The sequence below is a fragment of the Erinaceus europaeus genome, chromosome 18 (assembly GCF_950295315.1).
Source record: "Erinaceus europaeus chromosome 18, mEriEur2.1, whole genome shotgun sequence".
NCBI classification, from domain to species: Eukaryota; Metazoa; Chordata; class Mammalia; order Eulipotyphla; family Erinaceidae; genus Erinaceus; species Erinaceus europaeus.
In genome coordinates this window covers 33002824-33022134 of record NC_080179.1, presented here as the reverse complement: position 1 = coordinate 33022134, position 19311 = coordinate 33002824, and the positions used below count along the sequence as shown (strand labels likewise).

The following is a 19311-nucleotide window of genomic DNA, read 5'->3' as shown; positions in this document are numbered from 1 at the left end:
CATAGGCTGAGTCTTTGATATGTTGACTCTCTTAAAAGCTTAGTCCAGGGAGAGCAAAAGCAACTGGTGGTATAGCTATATACAAATGATGTCAAAGGACATAAAATATGTTGATGGTGTGTATGATACAGCAAATCCTAACAAAGGGATTTTTCAAAATTAACCCACTTGCCAAGCAATGTGATTATTGCAATGGTTATCTATTGTCTTCTTAATGCCTAAGACATCAGGAACCTCCCGCTTTCTCTAAAGAGCTTATATTTCCCCCAATCCTGGAACCTCTGTGGTGGGGCTCACTTCCCTGCATGCTTCTCTCAAGTCATACCAAATGATATTGTATCTGCCAATCCCAACCTAATCAACACAACAAGTGCCATCTCAGCATGCTTCACTTCAGACTGTGTCCAGAGACATCAGGCATGGAATGCCAACCCTTCACCATCATCACTCGGATGAGACCTTTCCTTTCATGGTATTCTCTAATTCTATTCCAGGAGGTTCACTTCCTAACAAGGTCCCAAAACCTAGATATAGACTAGGTCCTTTAAGATAGAGCTTATGTTCACATGTATCCATAAATTAGGGCAAAATATATACCCGAAAGCAAAAATACCCAATAGTCTGTAGTGAGTCAGTATCAAGTTCATAATGAAATAGTGTCTACTTAGACTTAGATACCCACCTCACCTACTTCCTATTATAGTTCTCTCACTCACTCCAAAGCTAACCTTGTCAAAGCAAGGACTGCAAAAGCTGAATAAAGGCAAGAAACAGGCATACATTAACAATGACTCTTTCGTCACTATCAGGCCATTCCATCAGCTGGGGCCCTAATCGGGGAGTCCAGAGATTCCCAAACAGACTTGATGGGCCTAGAACTCAAATAAATCCCACTCTCCATTGTTACCAGTCATTTCTATCAGGAACAACAAAATAGACCCCTTTGTGGGCCCCCATAGGACCTTGCCCTCAACGTGGATCAACAATGGTAGAGAAAGTTCCGTCCTCTGAAGGAAGGATGGACAACATACTCTATGCTACACCTGAGGAAGATGGGTCAATATTGGCAGAGCATGGAATGTTCCTACTCATGACCACAGAATGTGAGCTCAGATCTAGAGGGATGAAGAGGTCACACAGGCTCCTAAGCTAATTATGGGCCCCAGATCACATCAAATCAATGGGGTTTACAGTCAACAATATTTATACCCCTTGCCCATATTAGGCAGCTACTCTCTTCCCTGATTCAGTTTTCTGGTCCTTTTTCCAGCCATGACATCATCTCCCCAGACAGTAACTTGGATCCACTGGCATATCATATTTCAGGCTCAGGGGTAAGGAGAAAAAGGAAAAAAAATAACTAGTATAGCCACAGACCCTTTGGAATTTAACTAAAATATGCCTACTAGCTATCTACAAAATTGAGGACCTCCAACTCTTCATCTGAACAATTCCAGCCCTTAGGTCCATGATTGGTCAACAATTTGTTTGGCTTTGTTAACTCTCTTTTCAGCCACCAGGTTCCAGATGCTGGTATGATGCCGACCAGACTTCCCTGGACAGAGAACCCCACCAATGTGTCCCGGAGACTGCTTCCCCAGAGCCCTTCCCCACTAGGGAAAGAGAGAGACAGGCTGGGAGTATGCATTAACCTGTCAATGCCCATGTTCAGCGGGGAAGCAATTACAAAAGCCAGACCTTCAACCTTCTGCATCCCACAATGACCTTGGGTCCATATTCCTAGAGGGTTAAAGAATAGGAAAGCTATCAGGGGAGGGGAGGGGATATGGAGTTCTGGTGGTGATAATTGTGCAAAGTTATACCCCTCTTATCCTATGGTTTTGTCAATGTTTCCTTATAAATAAAAATTAAAAATAAATAAATGTATCTTATTAATTCTTGTGTATGAACTGAAGGGATGCTAAAATTAAAATTACTTTAATTCAGAAGAACCCTGTCCTCTAACAACTATATTTAACAAATGCAATGCAATTTTAATATCTGTATTTTATATATCTACTTTATATTCTATTTTCCTTATAATTTGTCTTAATTATTTTTTCAACACATATTTTTTTCTGGATGAAATAAGCAAGAAATATTGTAAAGATTAGCTGTGTTAATTTTGCTGTGAACCAAGCTTACATTAAACATTGCCTCTGCTAACAACAAAATGTTTTAAGTGAGGCATAAAAACTTCTTTTTTTTTTTAAATCTTTTTTTTTATATTTATTTTATTTATTTATTTATTCCCTTTTGTTGCCCTTGTTGTTTTATTGTTGTAGTTATTATTGTTGTTGTCATTGTTGGATAGGACAGAGAGAAATGGAGAGAGGAGGGGAAGACAGAGAGGAGGAGAGAAAGATAGACACCTGCAGACCTGCTTCACCGCCTGTGAAGCAACTCCCCTGCAGGTGGGGAGCCGGGGTTCGAACCGGGATCCTTATGCCGGTCCTTGTGCTTTGCGCCACCTGCGCTTAACCCGCTGCGCTACAGCCCGACTCCCGCATAAAACTTCTATTCAATGTCTAATAGATGCTTTTCTTTTACATGATTAGAAGTAAAGTGTTTTAGTATTTAGAGAAACTTTCTATATTTTTCTTTCATTAAGGATAATAATGGCCAAGAATCTATGCTGGTTATCTTTAAATCATATGTAGGGCTAAATATTAGTAATTTTTAGTTTTGTAAACCATGAAAAAGAACTAATAAATTTAACTTTAAAATTATTTACCAAGCAGCCTGAAAGGTGGTATAATAGTTAGCACTGAATTTGTAGGCATGAAATCCCTGGCACCACATATCTCAAAATGATGCTGTGGTTCTCTTCATTATCACTAAATAAACAAAACTTAAAAAAAAAAAGTCAGGCGCCTGAGGTAGCTCACTCGGTAGAGGCTACACACTACGGTGCATAAGCACCCAGCCTTGAGCTCTATGCTACCACACTGGAGCGCCTGTTGGATTGGGTGGGGGGTTTCAGTAGTAGTGGAAAGTTGTTGTGGTTGCTTCTTTTTCTCTCTCTCTTAAAAAAGAAAAAAGAAAGAAAAAAATGTTTCTGGGAGTTATGGAATCATGAAAACCTAGCAGTAAGTCTGGTGGCAAAAAAGTTCCTTACTCAAACTTTCTATCAACAAAAAATCATTTACCTAATTAATTTTTTTCCCCAGAGCACTACTCACCTCTGGCATATGGTGGCATATGGGACTGAACCTGGGACTTCCGAGTCTCAGACATGAGAGTCTCTTTGCATAACAAACATTTTATTTAATTTTAATGCCACAATTTGATTAAAGTTTTCTTCATTCAGATTAAAAGACTAATTTGAATCCTAATATATGATTTCTCTCTCTCACACACACACACTTTAATAATTTATATTATTAGTATGTCTTGTACCAGGAAAACATTTGATTTCCAACCAAAGGAGAAATAAAGTCTAATAGAAAGCTGTCATATCTGGATATTTATAAAAATGTTAAAAAGAAAATAAGAGGAGGAGAGCAAATAACATTAAAAACACTTCACTCAGGGGTCAGGTTAAGAGCACATGGCATGAAGTTCAAGGACTTGGTTAAAGCCCCTTACTCCCCACCTGCCGGGGGGTCACTTCACAGGCAACCTCTCTGTCTTCCTCTCCTCTCTCCATTTCTCTCTGTCCTATCCAACAACAATGGCAGCAGCAACAACAACAAAATGGAAAAGATGGCCACTAGGAGCAGTGGATTCGTAGTGCAGGCACCAAGCCCCAGCGATAAGCCTGCAGGCAAAAAAAAAAAAAAACAACCTCAATCACATACTAGGATAGTAACAGGCAAATATATATTGAGAATTTCTAGTTCAAATAACTATTAGAAGTAAGTCTTTGGGAGTTGGGTAGTGGATACCCAGTTGGGCGTGTACATTCCCATGCAGGAGGAATTGGGTTCAAGCCCCCAGTTCCCATATGCAGAGAGGAAACTTCCTGAGTTGTGAAATAGTGCTGCAGGTGTATCTCTTTTTCTCTTCCTACCTCCCCTTCCTCTCTCAATTTCTCTCTTCCCTCTCAAATACTATAAACTTTTATAAAAAAGAAAGTTCTTAAGATTAAAAAACAACTTTAATAAATAGACTTGAAAACAATCATGTTTTGGAAAAGCCTTCCCAGCTACAATGTAGCTACATTGCAGTAATTTAGGTTTGATTCTGGTATTGGGAACAGGGTTATTTTAAGAAACTGAACAGTATGTATGTATGTGTATAAGTTAGTTCTCTCTCTCTCTCTCTCTTCTCTTTCTCTCTCTCTTGCTACTAGGCTTATGTTAGGACTTGGTGCCAGAATCACTGGTATCTTTTTTTATTTTTTATTTTTTTGAAAGGTAGAAATAGAGAGGGAGTGACAGTGGCAGAGATAAAGGGAGATAAAAGCAACATTGTTTCACTGCTCATGAAACTTCCATCTTGCAGGTCTTTGTAGGACTGGCAGCTTAAATTCTGGTACTCGGGCATGGCAAGGTGTGCACTCTATTTGGTGCACCACTACTCTGCCTCTTAAGTTAGCGTCTAAATTATGATATACAAAAGAACTGATTAGGTGCTTTTAGACAGCTGAAATATATTTGAGAATGTTTTGGTAAACAGCTGAGAAAGGGAGTCAGGAATGATGATAAAAACAAATTTAAGGCAACTCCTAATAGACTTAGTAATCTGACATGCACTGTATATGACAAAGTTAGTTAAAAGTACTGATTTATCCTGGAGGAAACAGTCGCTACCATTCTTTATGATTAACTTGGTAGATGGCAAATGAAGTAAAAAAAGACCTCAATTTCAACAGAACTAATATAAACCTACTAAAGAAGACTTTAAAGAAGAATCATAAAAATGCTCACTAAAAAGAAAATTTCTATGGACAATATCTACAATAAAATCAGAGAATGTATGAAAGAAATCATAACAGAATTCAGAGGACTAAAGCATAAAGTAACTGACTTTAAAAAACTAGAGCAGAGGAATCCATCTACAGAAAGACAGAAGTGAAAGGATTGGGGGAAAAAAAGTCAAAGGTCAAAGTGGTGAGCAGAAGGGTAAAGTAGAGGAAGTCATCCAAAAATAACCAGTAGCAAGAAAAAAAATTATAACAAAGGGGGATAATGTAAGAGAGTTAAGGAAGAACATCAAGAGGAACAGCATTCATATCATTCATATGCTAGAACAAGAAGGGATTAATAGTTGAAAAATATTAGTTGACAGTTTTTCTAAATCTTCAGATGCCGAAGGGCACAACTGGTTAAGTGCTCACACTATTGTGTGTAAGAACCTAGGTTTAAGCCCCTGGTCCTCACTTGCAGTGGGAATATTTCATGAGTAGTGAAGTAGAGCTGCAGGTGTCTGTTTCTCTCTCTTTCTATCTCCCCCGTCCCTTTTCAATTTCCCTCTATCCAATAATAAATAAATAAAAGAAACTTAAAAAAAAAGATTTAAAAAAATCTTTGAGGACTGGTGTAAGGATCCTGGTTCGAGCCCCTGGCTCCTCACCTGCAGGGGAATCACTTCACAGGCAGTGAAACAGGTCTTCAGGTGTCTATCTTTCTCTCTCCCTCCCTGTCTCCCCTCCTCTCTCGATTTCTCTCTGTCCTATTCAATGACTGCAACAACAACAACAATAATAACCACAACAATGATAAAACAACAAGGGCAACAAAAGGGGAAAAAAATGGTCTCCAGGAGCAGTGAATTCATGGTGCAGGCACCGAGCCCTGGCAATAACCCTGAAGGCAAAAAAAGAAAAAAAAAAAAAAAAACTTTGGATGTTGGGATGTTGTAAACTCAAAGAGCTCCCAAAACAATAAATCCAAACCTAAGTTCATCAAGGCACATAATAATTAAAATGGTGAAGATCAAACATAAAGAGAATATTTAAAGCAGACAGAGAAAAATTAAAGTTTTTTTTTTTTTTTTGCACGTATTACTATGTGAGCTTAAATGGGTGTGCCTAGAGTTTTCTGTAATGGAAATCTTCTAATACTTATCAGAGTTTTCAGTTTTCTCAACAGAAACTCCAAAGGGAGGGCCACGAGGGGCCATGCCTGGTTAAGTGCTCACATTACAGAGCAAAAGGACCCAGGTTCAAGCTCCCTACCCCTACTTATAGGGGGAAAGCTTCATAGGTGGGGAAGCATTGCTGCATGTTTCTGTCAGTCTCTCTCTCTTCACTTTCAATGTCTGTCTTTATCCAATAATAAAATAAATAAATAAATTCCAAAGGCCAGAAAGGACTGACAGGAGCATATTCAAAGTTCTGAATGGAAAATACCTCGAACCAGGAATAGTATGCTGAGCTAAGTTATCAATCAGGCTTGAAGGAATGATGAGGTACTTTTCGATAAGGAACAGCTCTACAAGAATAACTAAACAGATGAATATAAAAGAAAAATACTTTTAGATATAAGGTCCTGAGAGAGATTGATCTGCAGCATTGCATGTGCCACAATGACACTCTGGTGTCCTCCTCCTTTCTCCAGTATGTAAATTAGTCTATTTTAAAAGATGGGGAGTGGGGGAGAATCCTGAATCCTTCCTTTTGCCTGGTAGAAGTGTGGAAACAAAACAAGTAAAACAAGGGAATAAAACGTCAAGTGAAGATTAGCCTTTAGTTTTGAAATGCAGAACTGAGATTACCAAAGAGAAGATGGGTGGGAGTATGAGTAGTCATTGTAAGTTGTAGGGGATCCAGTAGACTTTTTGCTGAAGGGATACTGGTGCTATTTTGGTGAGGATGGGTTGCAGTGTGGCAACACATTTTGATGAGATGAGGAATTATATTTCTGAGAAAAAGTTTTATTAACCAAGGTTACAGGGGCCAGGAAGTGGAGCACCTGGTTAAGTACTCACATTATAAACCAAGGTTTACCTCACATAGAAGTATTATTAAAACAAACAACAAACAACAACAATAACAAAACTTACAGTGATTTTTAGGCTTATCTAGTCTCACTTATAAGGGAAAGAAAAACAGCAGGTGAATCTTAGAGTAGGTGTGGTGTATTATGCCAAAGCAAAGGACTCTAGGGAAAGAAGGAAAGAGATGGGATTGAGGGGCACTGAGGTCATATGGCATGATAATGAAAAAGGATTTAGGTGGAAGGGGAGAGTGGGTCTTGCAAAAATATTATGGGCAGATTAGAGGTTATACTTATGTGTCCCCCTTAAAGTAGAAAACAAATTTGTATTATCAACTCCTACTTGAGCTTCTAGCTGGACATCTCCCAATAACTGTGCAAGTAAATTCAAGAGAAAGAGAAAGAATTATACAATAGTGGTTCTTTGGAGAAAGAACTTTATCTCTAGTGCACAGAAAAACTAATAGGCCTGGCTATATTTCAACAGAACTATTTGCAGTAACAGCTATTGAATCTGTGTATCATATTTTCCAATCCCTAATATTATCATTAAGAAAAAGTAGTTGCTTTTAAACTAAAAGCTGTTTCACGCACAGTGAAAGTTGCTTTCTGTATGAATTCCAAGTCTCAGAAATTAGGAGTTGTAACTATTTCTATTCTGTGTCAGCTATATGATTAAAAATGACTTTTGTAAAGCAGATTAGAAAAGCTTTCTCAGTGTTTTAATATGGTATTTTCTTGTTTTTATAACTTTTTAACTTAGCTGAAAACAATGATTGCTAGTCTAGCAAAAATCAACCAGAATGTTGTATCTTGGATTTCTGTTTACTCACTGTAGCACCTTTCAATTAATCTTGATCAGGGGACTATTAAAACTCACTAAAACAGGAGTCCATTAATTCTAGCATGGTCAAGTCTAGATTAATTCTAATCAAATACTGAAAGAAAAAGACCTGTAAGCAATGTATTGCCTGAGACAAGCATGGGAAACATTCGGTCTGTGGGCACTATATAATCCACTAAATCATTTAGCCTGGACCTGCCAATGTTTTCATCAATGGGATTCAAAATTCAATAACTGTAGCTTTTTTCATAGAAGAGATTAAGTGCTAATTTTTAAATTGATAATTTTTATGACCTTCAAATGATGTTATAACTATCCACATTCCCTTGGTAGAAAAAAAGGTTCTCCACCCCTGCTCTAGAAGGTGGAACCCTCATTTTCTAGACTTGAGGATCTAATATTTATTTTTATTGCCACAAGAGTCATTGCTGGAGCTCTGTGCTGACACTATGAATGACTCCACTGCTCCTTGTAGCCACTTATTCCTTTGTTTCATTTGATAAGACTGAGATAAATTGAGAAAGGGAGAGTGAGATAAAGAGGGAGATAGAAAGATACCTGCAGACCTGTTTCACCACTTGTGAAGTGTCCCCCTCTGCAGGTGGGGAGCAGCAGCTCAAACCTGGGTCCTTGCACATGGTAATGTATGAACTCAACCGTATGTGCCACCACCCCCAACGACCTAGTGTTTAAGTACTAGATCCTCAAGTTCATTGATGTCACAAAGTTTCCTTTTCCAAGGAATAATAAGACTCCAATTTGTGAAAAAAATTGTATACTGTTTTTCACTCATGTACCTTCTTTTATGCAGTCTTCTCTCATTCCAGGTATTTCTTGCTTTCATTTATAAGTTTAATAAGTAACCTGCCCAACTGGCTAATAGCTCACTTCTATATGATTTTTCCATGTGTGTGATCCCGGTTCAAGAGTAGTCCTCACTGCATAGAGCAAAGCTCTCGTGCTGTGGCTCTCGCCACCCCCCCCCCCCCAGCTTCTTTGTCTCTGACATATACACATCACACAGACACATATACCACACATCTGAAGCAGCGAAGTCTCAAAAAAAAAAAAACCCCAAATTCCAAAATCACTTGATTTATAAGAAGCAAATATATTTTTAAGAGCAAATCTATACAAATTGAATATCTGGAAGATTGTCCTTGCCAGAGAAAATTTCTTAGATGGTTAGATTGTGGGATAATTAAAAAGTAGGTTAAAAAGGTATATTCAAATGTAATATCTGGAAGAAAATTCTATTAAATTCTAATCTACTAATTAAAATAATAAATACATGAAATTATAAAGTTAAAGGGAGCCCAAGTTAAAATTTAGAATTAGAGAAAAGTCCAAATAATGATGTGGGCAAGCGGTGAACAAAAATATTTAGACATAGAAAGTTGTGTCAGAATTGGCTATAAGGATTCAGTGTTGGGTAAAGGCAGGAGGACCTAGGCAAAAAAAAAAAAAAAAAAAAAAGGCGGTTGGGCAGTGGCGCAGTGGGTTAAGCACATGTGGCGCAAAGCGTAAGGATCCCGGTTCGAGCCCCCGGCTCCCCACCTGCAGGGGAGTCGCTTCACAGGCAGTGAAGCAGGTCTGCAAGTGTCTATCTTTCTCTCTCCCTCTCTGTCTTCCCCTCCTCTCTCCATTTCTCTCTGTCCTATCCAACAACGAACAACATCAACAATGGCAATAATAATAATAATAACCACAACGAGGCTACAACAACGAGGGCAACAAAAGGGCAAAAAGGTGGCCTCCAGGAGAGATGGATTCATGGTGCAGGCACTGAGCCCAGCAATAACCCTGGAGGGGAAAAAAAAAAAAAAGACAACCATGAGTCTAAATTGATCAGAAGTTTTGATTTCTGTTTTTGTTTGTTTGTTTTACCATCAGAGCACTGCTCAGCTCTAGCTTATGGTAGTACAGGGGGACTGAATCTGGAACTTTGGAGCCTCAGGCATGAAAGTAACTTTGAATAACCATTATGCTATCTATCACTGCCCAAAACAGTTTTAATTTCAAATACCTTTCCTGTGAAATCATTTTGCCCTAATTTTCACTTCAGAAAACATAATCACTATTCTAACTATCTTTATCTATAATTCCTATCAAATTGTCTTCACAGGAAAATCTCAGTGACAATTTGTTGATAATGATAATTACTCAGAAACTCAACTCAGAGAAAGGACATTAAAAAACAAGAACCAACCATTTTTAAATAACAAAACAAAACATCTAAGTATCTCAGTGTTCTGTACCTATTCTTCAGCATCAGTATGAAACTAGAGCTTGGGATATCTGTTTAGCATAGGAAATTGGTGGCATACTCACCGCTAATGATATCATCAGTGCTGGGTGAGGAGGAAGTCATACTCTGGCAAAATCTGAACCATTCTTGTCAGGTTTGGGGATTCTGTAGAGAAGTTACCTCTACCAGGCCTGACTGTCATAGCTCAGGAAAATGGTGTCGTCAATCATTCCTCTTAGTGTAGAATATACTTGAGAAGATGTTTAAAGGACCTATGTAATATTAAATCCCAGAAAAAGAAGGTTAGTGGTGGTTTAGAGTAAACATGGAATGTAAAAGCTAACAATTACAGAATGCTTACAACATTCCAGAAACTGATAAAGAGTTTTCTGATGTAATCCTTTCAACAATCCAATGGGGCTAAGAGCATTGCTATAAACCCAGTTTTATAGGAAACCAAGGCTTAACAAGGTTAAGAAAATGCTCAAGACAGCAAAGGCAGTAAAAGACAGGTCTGAGATTTGAATCCAAGCAGTCTGGTGCTTCAAGGTGTATGTGTCCATAACCAAAAGTCTACACAAATACAAGTCTATACAAATAGGCTGGAAAAAATTAGTTCCATAAAAAGGAGGAAATTAATTTTCTCAAAAATACTATGTGTTCATTTTATGCCATACCAAATACTTAATCTTGAACTCACATCCTAAAAAGTTGGGCTGGCATTCATGTGCCAACCTTAAATAACGGTCAAACTTTAAATCTCAGAAGAACTGTATTTTCCAAGCTATAATAGAGAACCATGGACAGGTCTTTAGTCTCCAAGACACAACTGAATTGGAGATAATAACTAGACCATTCCTTTCAGAAGTACTACGTTCTCATTCCTTTAAGGAAATGCACATAAACCTCACACTTGTTGGAATTATTTGGACCCAGTGAATCTCTAAAAATCGCTTACTTTTAAAAATCAAGTGTCATTCAGTATGCCTCCAAGTTTCAGAAATATCCTTGCTTCTGAATTTTGACACATTGGAAAATCCTCACATTACCTAAATCCTTACATTATGTAAGCCCATAAAAACCTTGGCTTTTTCTCACCTACTCCCTCCCTCTTAGTATAGTCCAGTATTCATTTACACGTTAGTTTACCATATTTACAGCTTTTTAAAGTCTCATCTCATAGTCACATCTACCTTAGCATCTCCCCTCCTTCTCTCTACTCTTAATGATTTCTTTACTGTACAATCTGTAGTTGTACTATCAAAAGTCAGTCTCCCGATTTTGAAGGACATGACTGAAAGATTACATCACCAACCCGAATTACCACAAGGAAGGAATGGTCTGGGCAAACTGACTCCAATCCTTAAAAGGGAGGAGGGCTTAAGGCTGATAAAATGATGGGCAGGTGAAGAGGTGGAAAAGAAGGAAAGCTGGTGCTTGGTTCGTCAATACACATTCAGTGCGCCACTCACCACGTGCAAAAGAAAAAAAAGAAAAAAAGAAAAAAGCCGGGCGGTATTTCTAGCTGCGGGCCCTTAGCCTGGGGAGGCCAAAACCTATCGCAGGGACTCGGGCGCTGGGGGAAGCAGGGTAGGACATGAGTCCGTCCTCGGCTAGGATAGGGCGGCCAACAGGGCCTGGCCTCCAGGGCCCGGCCGTGCGGGACGGCACGCTCGCCGGCCCAGCAGCTGTCCGCCGGCCAACCAGCCGCAACCGCTTACCGGTGGCGCCTCGTAGCCTCCCCCGGGAGCAGCCCTTCAACGGTTGCCGCAGTCAGAGCACCACCCCGCGGTGGGGTACGTGGAGCCAGTCCGCAGCTCTCGGATCCCCGCAGCGCCGCCACTCTCGCGAGATGCCAGCGGAGTCCGCGAAGTGTGGGGGGGGAGGCCGGGAGGGAGGAGGGTGAGAAGGGAGGGGCACTTAACGGTGGCGGCTGCTTCTGCGCCGGATTCAGGAGAGGGGCGGGCGCCATTGTGCTTTGCTGTCGACTGCTCATCTTCGCTTTACAGGCCTAGAACTGTGAGGAGGAAGACGGTGGTGTGGTAGCTGCGACGGGACGCGCCCTGTTTAATGCGGGCTCGGAAGCAGAGGTAATACACTGCGGAGCTCGGGCTTCTCCCGCCCGGGGAGGTGGTTCGAGTCCAGGCCGCGGTTGGGGGAGGGGAGGGAATCCAAGGCCGGCCTGAGATCGCGGCGCCGCTTCCTGAGCTGACGGTCTGGGCGGCGGAGGGAGAGCGACCTGGGTGTGGAGTGTGGAGGGCAGCTGGGTGCAGACCTCCTGTGCGGCGGCCTTACGTGCCCTGAAGGAGTTTGTGACGGGCCGAGGGGGCCGGTTGTGTGTCTTCCTTCTAGGCGGGTCGTGGGCGAAGGGCTTGAATCACACTTTGGTCTGTGACTGCCTCTCTTGGGCTGGATGAAAGGGGCCCTCCCGAGCGTGCGGCGTTTATTTGGGGATCGCGCTGCCGAAGGCGGGGGCAGGTTGGCTCTGCCACCCCGGCGGCGAATTGCACAGACTTCTCCTGACCCGCTTCGTTGCGGGGAAGGTTTGCTCATGGATCGCTCCAGTTCTTGACTACTTACTTTGGGAGTTCTCTCTGTGTTGTGGTAAATTGTTCTGTTTTTCAAAAATCGGTGACAAAACGCAATGAGAGCGAGAGAGAGAGGGAACCTGTTGGCGTAAGAAGTACAAATATGGAAGACACTACTCGCAGAATCCTCATTTTGATGAAACTGCGTAGTGAGACTGACCGTGTTCAGAGCCCCTCCCCCACGAAAGGCTGAAAGCGCTGCGCTGCCTGCGTGTAGACATGACTGTGTGGGGGAGTCTGGCTTGCTGACGAACTGCCACTATCGGTGTGGTGAGGCACTGATAGGAGGAGGTGTGCCAAGTAAAACTGAGTAAGTTTTTCTGATTTTGCCGGACTTTCAAAGGCATTTTTTTTTCTTTTTACCCCTCCCCCATTACTAGTTTCTGCCCAGAACTAAGTAAGATTAAAGACGGACTTTAATTTTAAAAGTTAAGCAGTGCTTGTACATTGCTAAGTATACAAGGCAGACATATTGCATAGTTTGTGTGATATATACATGACAAATTTTGCTTGAGAAACGAGTTTACTACTTCATTTACGACTTTACAACATTTTGTGAGACAGTGATGTTAGTCGTGGCTTAGTTCTAGACTTGATTTTATCGTGATTGTTTAATACTCAGTGTAGACTTAATTTTGTCGTGATTATTTAAAATTTTCAGTTAAAATAGGTAGTTCCTAGAGTTGAGAGGATTTGAATTAGGAGGAGATACTTGTAGAATGAATCTTTAATAGGTATATAGTTCAATTGTTTATATTCACCCTCCCTCGTCAGTATAACTTGAAATTTTTATTCTTTCTCCCTGTAGAATTGCCCCCCCACTATACTGCAAAATATATTAGTATATTCATATACTTAATAGTTTGTGTACACACACACACCTTTACTACAAATAATCTAGGTAAGAACTTCTTACAACTTTCTGTTTTAGCCAAAGTTGCAATTCTGGTTCAGATGTCTTTAGTAAGAATGATTGAAAATTCCAATTTATGTAAGTACAAGTGAGTTCTCATTTTCTCTGTAAGAGACCTTATCTTATCAGCTAAAGTCCAAAGATTTCTATTAGTCCTACATGAAGGTGTCAGCTATCAACTTGAATGTAAAATGTCATCTGTGACTGATGTGTTCAGCAAATTTCATCTCCATGTCCACTTCAAACAACCCTTTGGTTGGTATATGTTTAAGAGGTGCCCACAAATTTGCTTTATCTCTTAAGGAAATAATTTTAATAGTGTAGAATTGTCAAATGATGTAAAATATTTTTTTGTAATTTGTATTTGTTGTATTCTGCCTACTAGATTAGGGTTTCTTTTTTTTTTTTTTATCCTCCAGGGTTATTGCTGGGCTCGGTGCCTGCACCATGAATCTACCGCTCCTGGAGGCCATTTTCCCCCCTTTTTGTTGCCCTTGTTGTTGTAGTCCTTATTATTACCATTGTTGATGTTGTTCGTTGTTGGACAGGACAGAGAGAAATGGAGAGAGGAGGGGAAGACAGAGGGGGAGAGAAAGATAGACACCTGCAGACCTGCTTCACTGCCTGTGAAGCGATTCCCTTGCAGGTGGGGAGCCGGGGGCTAGAACAGGGATCCTTAAAAGGCCGGTCCTTGGCGCTTTTGCGCCACGTGCACTTAACCCACTGCACCACCGACCGATCCCCAGGGTTTCATTTTTTAAGAATTAGCTTGACAGGTGTTTGCTTTCCATAACACTCAATTTAGTTTTCCAACTAGTGTATTTAGAACTACTATTATAGTGTAAATAAAGAGTATTGTTGTAACACAGAGAGGGGCTTTTTAATCTTGTAAATTTTACAGATAGTGTTGTTTTACTTGAGGTGTGATGGATAAGAAATAATTTGATTAGGAAATTGCAAAGTCATGCTAGGACTTTTACAGAGGAGGTGGGTTGCTGAGCAGTTTGTCCCCCCAAACTGAAATAAATTAAATGGAAAGTTGCAGCACATCGCATAAAAAGATCAACTGAAATTAACTATTTTGGAAAAGTTATGCTTTGGGGTATGCTGTTGAGAATGGGGAGCTATTTTGTCTTTTAAGTCAAATAAAAATTATTTTTAGTTTATTTTTGCTAATGTATTTTTTTCTGTTATTACAGATAATTAAGTGCCAGTAATAAAGAACAGTAGGAAATGTATAGGCTAACATTAAAATTCATTTTCAACCAGCAAATTAAAAAAATGTTAAATAATCAGAAACTGATCACAACAGAATCATTACAACTTAAGCTAAGATCTTTCAAGTTCATACTAAGATCTGCTTGGATTCACTAAAGCAGAATTTCATTATGGTGAAATAACTTGTCTTTGTTCATATCATTATTTTACAAATTTTCTATCTTTAATACAGCTGCTAATCACAAAGTAACCCAAAATGTGAGAGGAGATAATTATAATTTAAGAGTTGACTGGGTTTTTGGTTTTTTACTATTCTTAATGTTTGGAAAAAAAAAAAAAAGACCTTTTTTAACTCTGGTCTGAACTCATGGTTAAAACTGGTTTTTCTTGCTCTCACATATATTTCTCTGTGACTCTACTGGTTAGGCTAGCTAAGTTGAACAGCAGGTTTTTAAATTAGCTACTCCCACTTATGTCAGCAAGTTTAAAAGGACAAAATTTGAACCTTAAAAACTAGTTCTTGGGGGTCGGGTGGTGGCGCAGTGGGTTAAGCGCATGTGGCACAAAGCGCAAGGACTGGCCTTTTAAGGGTCCCTGTTCTAGTCCCCGGCTCCCCACCTGCAGGGGAGTCGCTTCACAGGCGGTGAAGCAGGTCTGCAGGTGTCTCACCCTGCAAGTCCTATCTATGTATACCACCTCACTTTTGTCCATACTACTCATTCTTTAAAACCATCTTATTTTGGTTTGCTTCCTTGTCTTCCGTTCCTTACTTCCTGGAAGAAAAAAAAAAAGTTATTAAGTATATTATTTCTGCTTAAGATGTAATAAATTAATTGCCTTTTGTCCATCTACTTTATATCTTTACTATTTTGTGTTAGTGATGTTGTGTCTCTTCCCAATAGTCCTTGTTATTTAAGCTATTCTGTTTCTAAATCTGTTGCAGTAATTCTATGGTTCTATAAAGATAGTAAAGTGAACTTTTAGTATTATAAGAAAATTCAGCATGTTATATAATCTATTTTTAAAAATAAAATAAGATTTTGTTGGACTGCTAATTGTTTCATTTCTTAAAAAAAGCTAACTTCAGTGATGAGGAAACTCAGTGGCAAAGTATGTTGACACACTCTTCTACACAAGGTCCCCTTCACTTACTACACAAGTTCAATGATATATTGAGTATTTCAGTGTCAGCAGCAGAGGTTGTAATGGCTTCTAATTGCATATTTGTGTAGTCAACCCTGGTGCTAATTTAATTTTTTTTGCCTCCAGAGTTATCAATGGGACTCAGTGCCTGCACTATGAATCCACTGCTCCTGGAGGCTTTTTTCCCCTCTTTTGTTGCCCTTGTTTCTCGTTGCTGTTGCTGTTGCTGCTGCTGCTGCTGCTGCTGCTGCTGCTGCTGCTGCTGCTGCTGTTGTTGTTGAATAGGACAGAGAAATTGAGAGAGGACGGGAAGACAGAGGGGAGAAAAAGACATCTGCAGACCTGCTTCACCGCCTGTGAAGTGACCCCCCTTGTAGGTGGGGAGCCAGGGGCTCAAACCAGGATCCCTGACCTGGGTTCTTGAGCTTCATTTAAACCATGTGCGTTTAAACCACTGCACCACCGCCCAGTCACCGATAATTTTATTTTATTAAGCAGAGAACTTATCTACCCAAGTTTTGAATTAAATCTAAGCAAAGAAAAATTAAATAAGAACCTATATATAGTGACAGAAGAAAATCAAGAGACCATTTTATTGATTGTTGAAAAAAATCCGCAAAAGTGAATTTTTTTGTTGTTAGTGTGCCCTTTAAGTCTTGATTACAAGCATTGAGATTCAAGTGCCTATGTTCTATTTGTTAGCTTTGCTTAAACCTTTCATTATTTGTGTAAGTTGTTGTGGTATGCTACAACTTTTTTAAAGTCTCAAGTTTTAAGTACATTTAGAGCTTAAAGTTATAAGTACATTTAGAGTTGTCTTTTCTCATCCCCTTCACTAGAATTAATGTGCCTGGCACAGTGTCTAAACTAGTTTGTTGAATGAACTTGAAAAGCTCATAGTATCTTGTAAGTGACCTAGTATAAGTTTTTAAATTACACTTTTTTGTTTTGTTTTTGACCTACAACTTATGCAACAAAATTATGTAAGTATTCTTGTAACACCTACATCGTCAAAATTTAATCAACTTACGTAGAGGAGATACCCAAAATAGTTTCATGCAGCATAAATTATATCTCTCTTAGGACTCTGCCTCTTGGACTTTTGCCTGAAGGTTTATTTTGAGTAGATTTCTTTTTTCTTTTTTTTTTTTCCTCCTTCAGGGTTATTGCTGGGCTCAGTGCCTGCACCATGAATCCACCGCTCCTGGAGGCCATTTTTTTTTCCCCCTTTTGTTGCCCTTGTTGTAGCTTCGTTGTGGTTATTATTATTGCCCTTGTTGATGCAATTCGTTGTTGGATAGGACAGAGAGAAATGGAGAGAGGAGGGGAAGACAGAGAAGGGGAGAGGAAGATAGACACCTGCAGACCTGCTTCACTGCCTGTGAAGCGCAGGGGAGCCGGGGCCTCGAACCGGGATCCTTATGCTGGTTCCTGCGCTTTGCGCCACATGCGCTTAACCCACTGCGCCACCGCCCGACACCTTGAGTAGATTTCTTACTAGGTTAGTTTCCTTCTGCAAATAAGAATTGTGTATGAATTTATTCAAAGTAAACTATAAGAGGTATGATTAGGAAGAGTAATTAAAGAACTGTCTATAGACCTATATCTCTTAAAAATAATTTTCTCTCCCTATTTAAATTTTCAAATAGCAAGTAGTTTTCTTTAGTACTGTTTTATAGACCTCTTAATAAAATAACAAACCTGCTACTTTTTTTTTTAAGGCTAGAGAGAAATTGAAGGTGAGAGAGAGGAAGAGAGACACCTGTAGCACTGCCTCACCACTTGTTAAGCTTCTGCCCCTTTGCAGGTTGGAACTAGGGACTTTTAAAGTTATTATGGGGGAGTCAGGCTACCAATAGCACAGTGGGTTAAGCGCATGAGGTGCAAAGCCCAAGGACCGGTGCAAGGATCCTGGTTAGAGCCCCAGGCTCCCCACCTACAGGGGAGTTGCTTAACAGGTGATGAAGCAGGTCTGCAGGTGTTTTATCTTTCTCTCCCCCCTGTATCTTCCCCTCCTCTCCATTTCTCTCTATCCTATCTAACGATGACATCAATAACAACAGTAATAACTACAACAATGAAAAGAAACAAGGGCAACAAAAGGGAAAATAAATATTAAAAAATAGGAAAAAAATTTTATGGGTTTGTAAACACCTTTATTTTCCCAAGTTAGAAAATGAATTTATTAAATTGCCATCTGTTCTCTGTAATCAGCATTTTTTCCAAATGTATCATCTTTACTACTTGCCAAAATTAATTTCATATGATATTTTTTTCTTAGAACTTTGTTTTCATTATTTGTGATCCTGTTTCAGTGTGGACCTGTTTGAGTGCGAGTCACTTATTTCCTTTGCTTTCTATATGTTTGTGAATCTTGGAGTCTGTGTTTGTACGTGTATGTGTAGGGTGTGTGTATGTGTTTCCCAGGTGTGGAAAATTTTTTTGTTGTGATTTCTTTGAATATATTCTCTGCTCTTTCTCCTTATCCTCAGGTATCCTAGTAAACTCACATTTGTTTTTCTGATGAAGTCTGCAGTTTCACAAAGAATTGCTTTATTTTTCATGATCCTTTCCTCCAACAGATTCGCACTCAGAGATTGTGGTGATTTTATCTTCTAGTCCTAGTATTGTCTTCTCAAGTTGATTTATTCTACTTACCAGTCCTCTTATGTAATCCTAAACTCCATCCAAAGTGTCCTTCACTTCACATAGCTTTGTTTAACATTTTCTTTGTGCATTTTCTAGCTCTCTGGTGAAATCTCTGAGATCCTATGATTAGAGTTTTGAATTACCTTCATAATAATCTTTCTGAATTCAAACTGAGACTTTTTTCCCAAAATCACCGAGTTTCAACAGATGTGTTTTTCCCCATAGTTTGGTTTAAGTGTGGTTTCTGCGCCTCAGCCAGCAGGTCGTGCTGTGGCTGTGTTGTTTATATGTTGCGGGAGGTGAGTAGAGTCTTCTCTGTTACTTTGAGTAGACAGATTGGGTTCTTGCTGCCTTGTTTCAGATTATATTCTGGTTTCTGGCAGCCCATTACTGCAATCTGAGCAAGCCTCAAGAGTTTTAGTTTCAGATTAAATTTTCCCCACCCTCTTAGAGCCAGGCCAGTGTGTTTTGCTGTGTGACTGTCAAAATGGTGCTTGCTGCCTGCCCACTGCCGACTCTTTAGTGAAGCTGTTTTGTCTTGAGAGTCTCTTCTGTGTCTCATGCCATGAATGACTGCATCCACCTACAGTTTAGTGAATTTCTTCAAGTTTTACAGTTGCAGTGTTGTGAGATTCCAGATGTTTTTTCTTTGCTTTATCTGGTGTTCCTTTCAGTTACTGCTACTCCATGGTCACTCCACCTGAAGTCCACAAAAGACTTTGATGCCTAGGCTCCGTAGTCTCAGGTTCAGTCCCTAGCACTACCGTAGCCAGAACTGAGCAGTGTTCTGGTCTTTCTTTCTGGTTTTCTCTCTTTAAAATAAAATA

General features: G+C 39.7%; 2 protein-coding genes across 32 annotated transcripts in view; one reads left to right on the top strand and one right to left on the bottom strand.

The window, feature by feature from the left end:
- BAZ2B (bromodomain adjacent to zinc finger domain 2B) overlaps positions 1 to 11842 on the bottom strand; it is a 368528-nt gene extending 356686 nt beyond the window's left edge. For 23 of the 24 annotated variants that reach the window (XM_060177832.1, XM_060177835.1, XM_060177833.1 and 20 more), the window contains exons 1-2: positions 11695 to 11842; positions 10057 to 10245 (exon numbers count right to left, since the gene is read on the bottom strand). Coding sequence is in view for 16 of the 24 variants with exons in the window: in XM_060177825.1 (XP_060033808.1) it covers positions 10057 to 10096 (40 nt within the window). In the remaining 8 variants the exon portion in view is untranslated. The other variant, XM_060177826.1, reaches the window with a different exon arrangement.
- Positions 11843 to 11910: 68 nt separating this feature from the next.
- Positions 11911 to 19311, top strand: part of MARCHF7 (membrane associated ring-CH-type finger 7) — a 45240-nt gene continuing 37839 nt past the window's right edge. For 4 of the 8 annotated variants that reach the window (XR_009545958.1, XR_009545957.1, XM_060177872.1 and 1 more), the window contains exon 1: positions 11911 to 12063. The gene's annotated coding sequence lies outside the window, so the exon portion shown is untranslated. Of the gene's footprint in view, positions 12064 to 12186; positions 12578 to 19311 lie in introns of those variants that run through there. The other 4 variants (XM_060177873.1, XM_016194424.2, XM_060177874.1 and 1 more) reach the window with 3 other exon arrangements.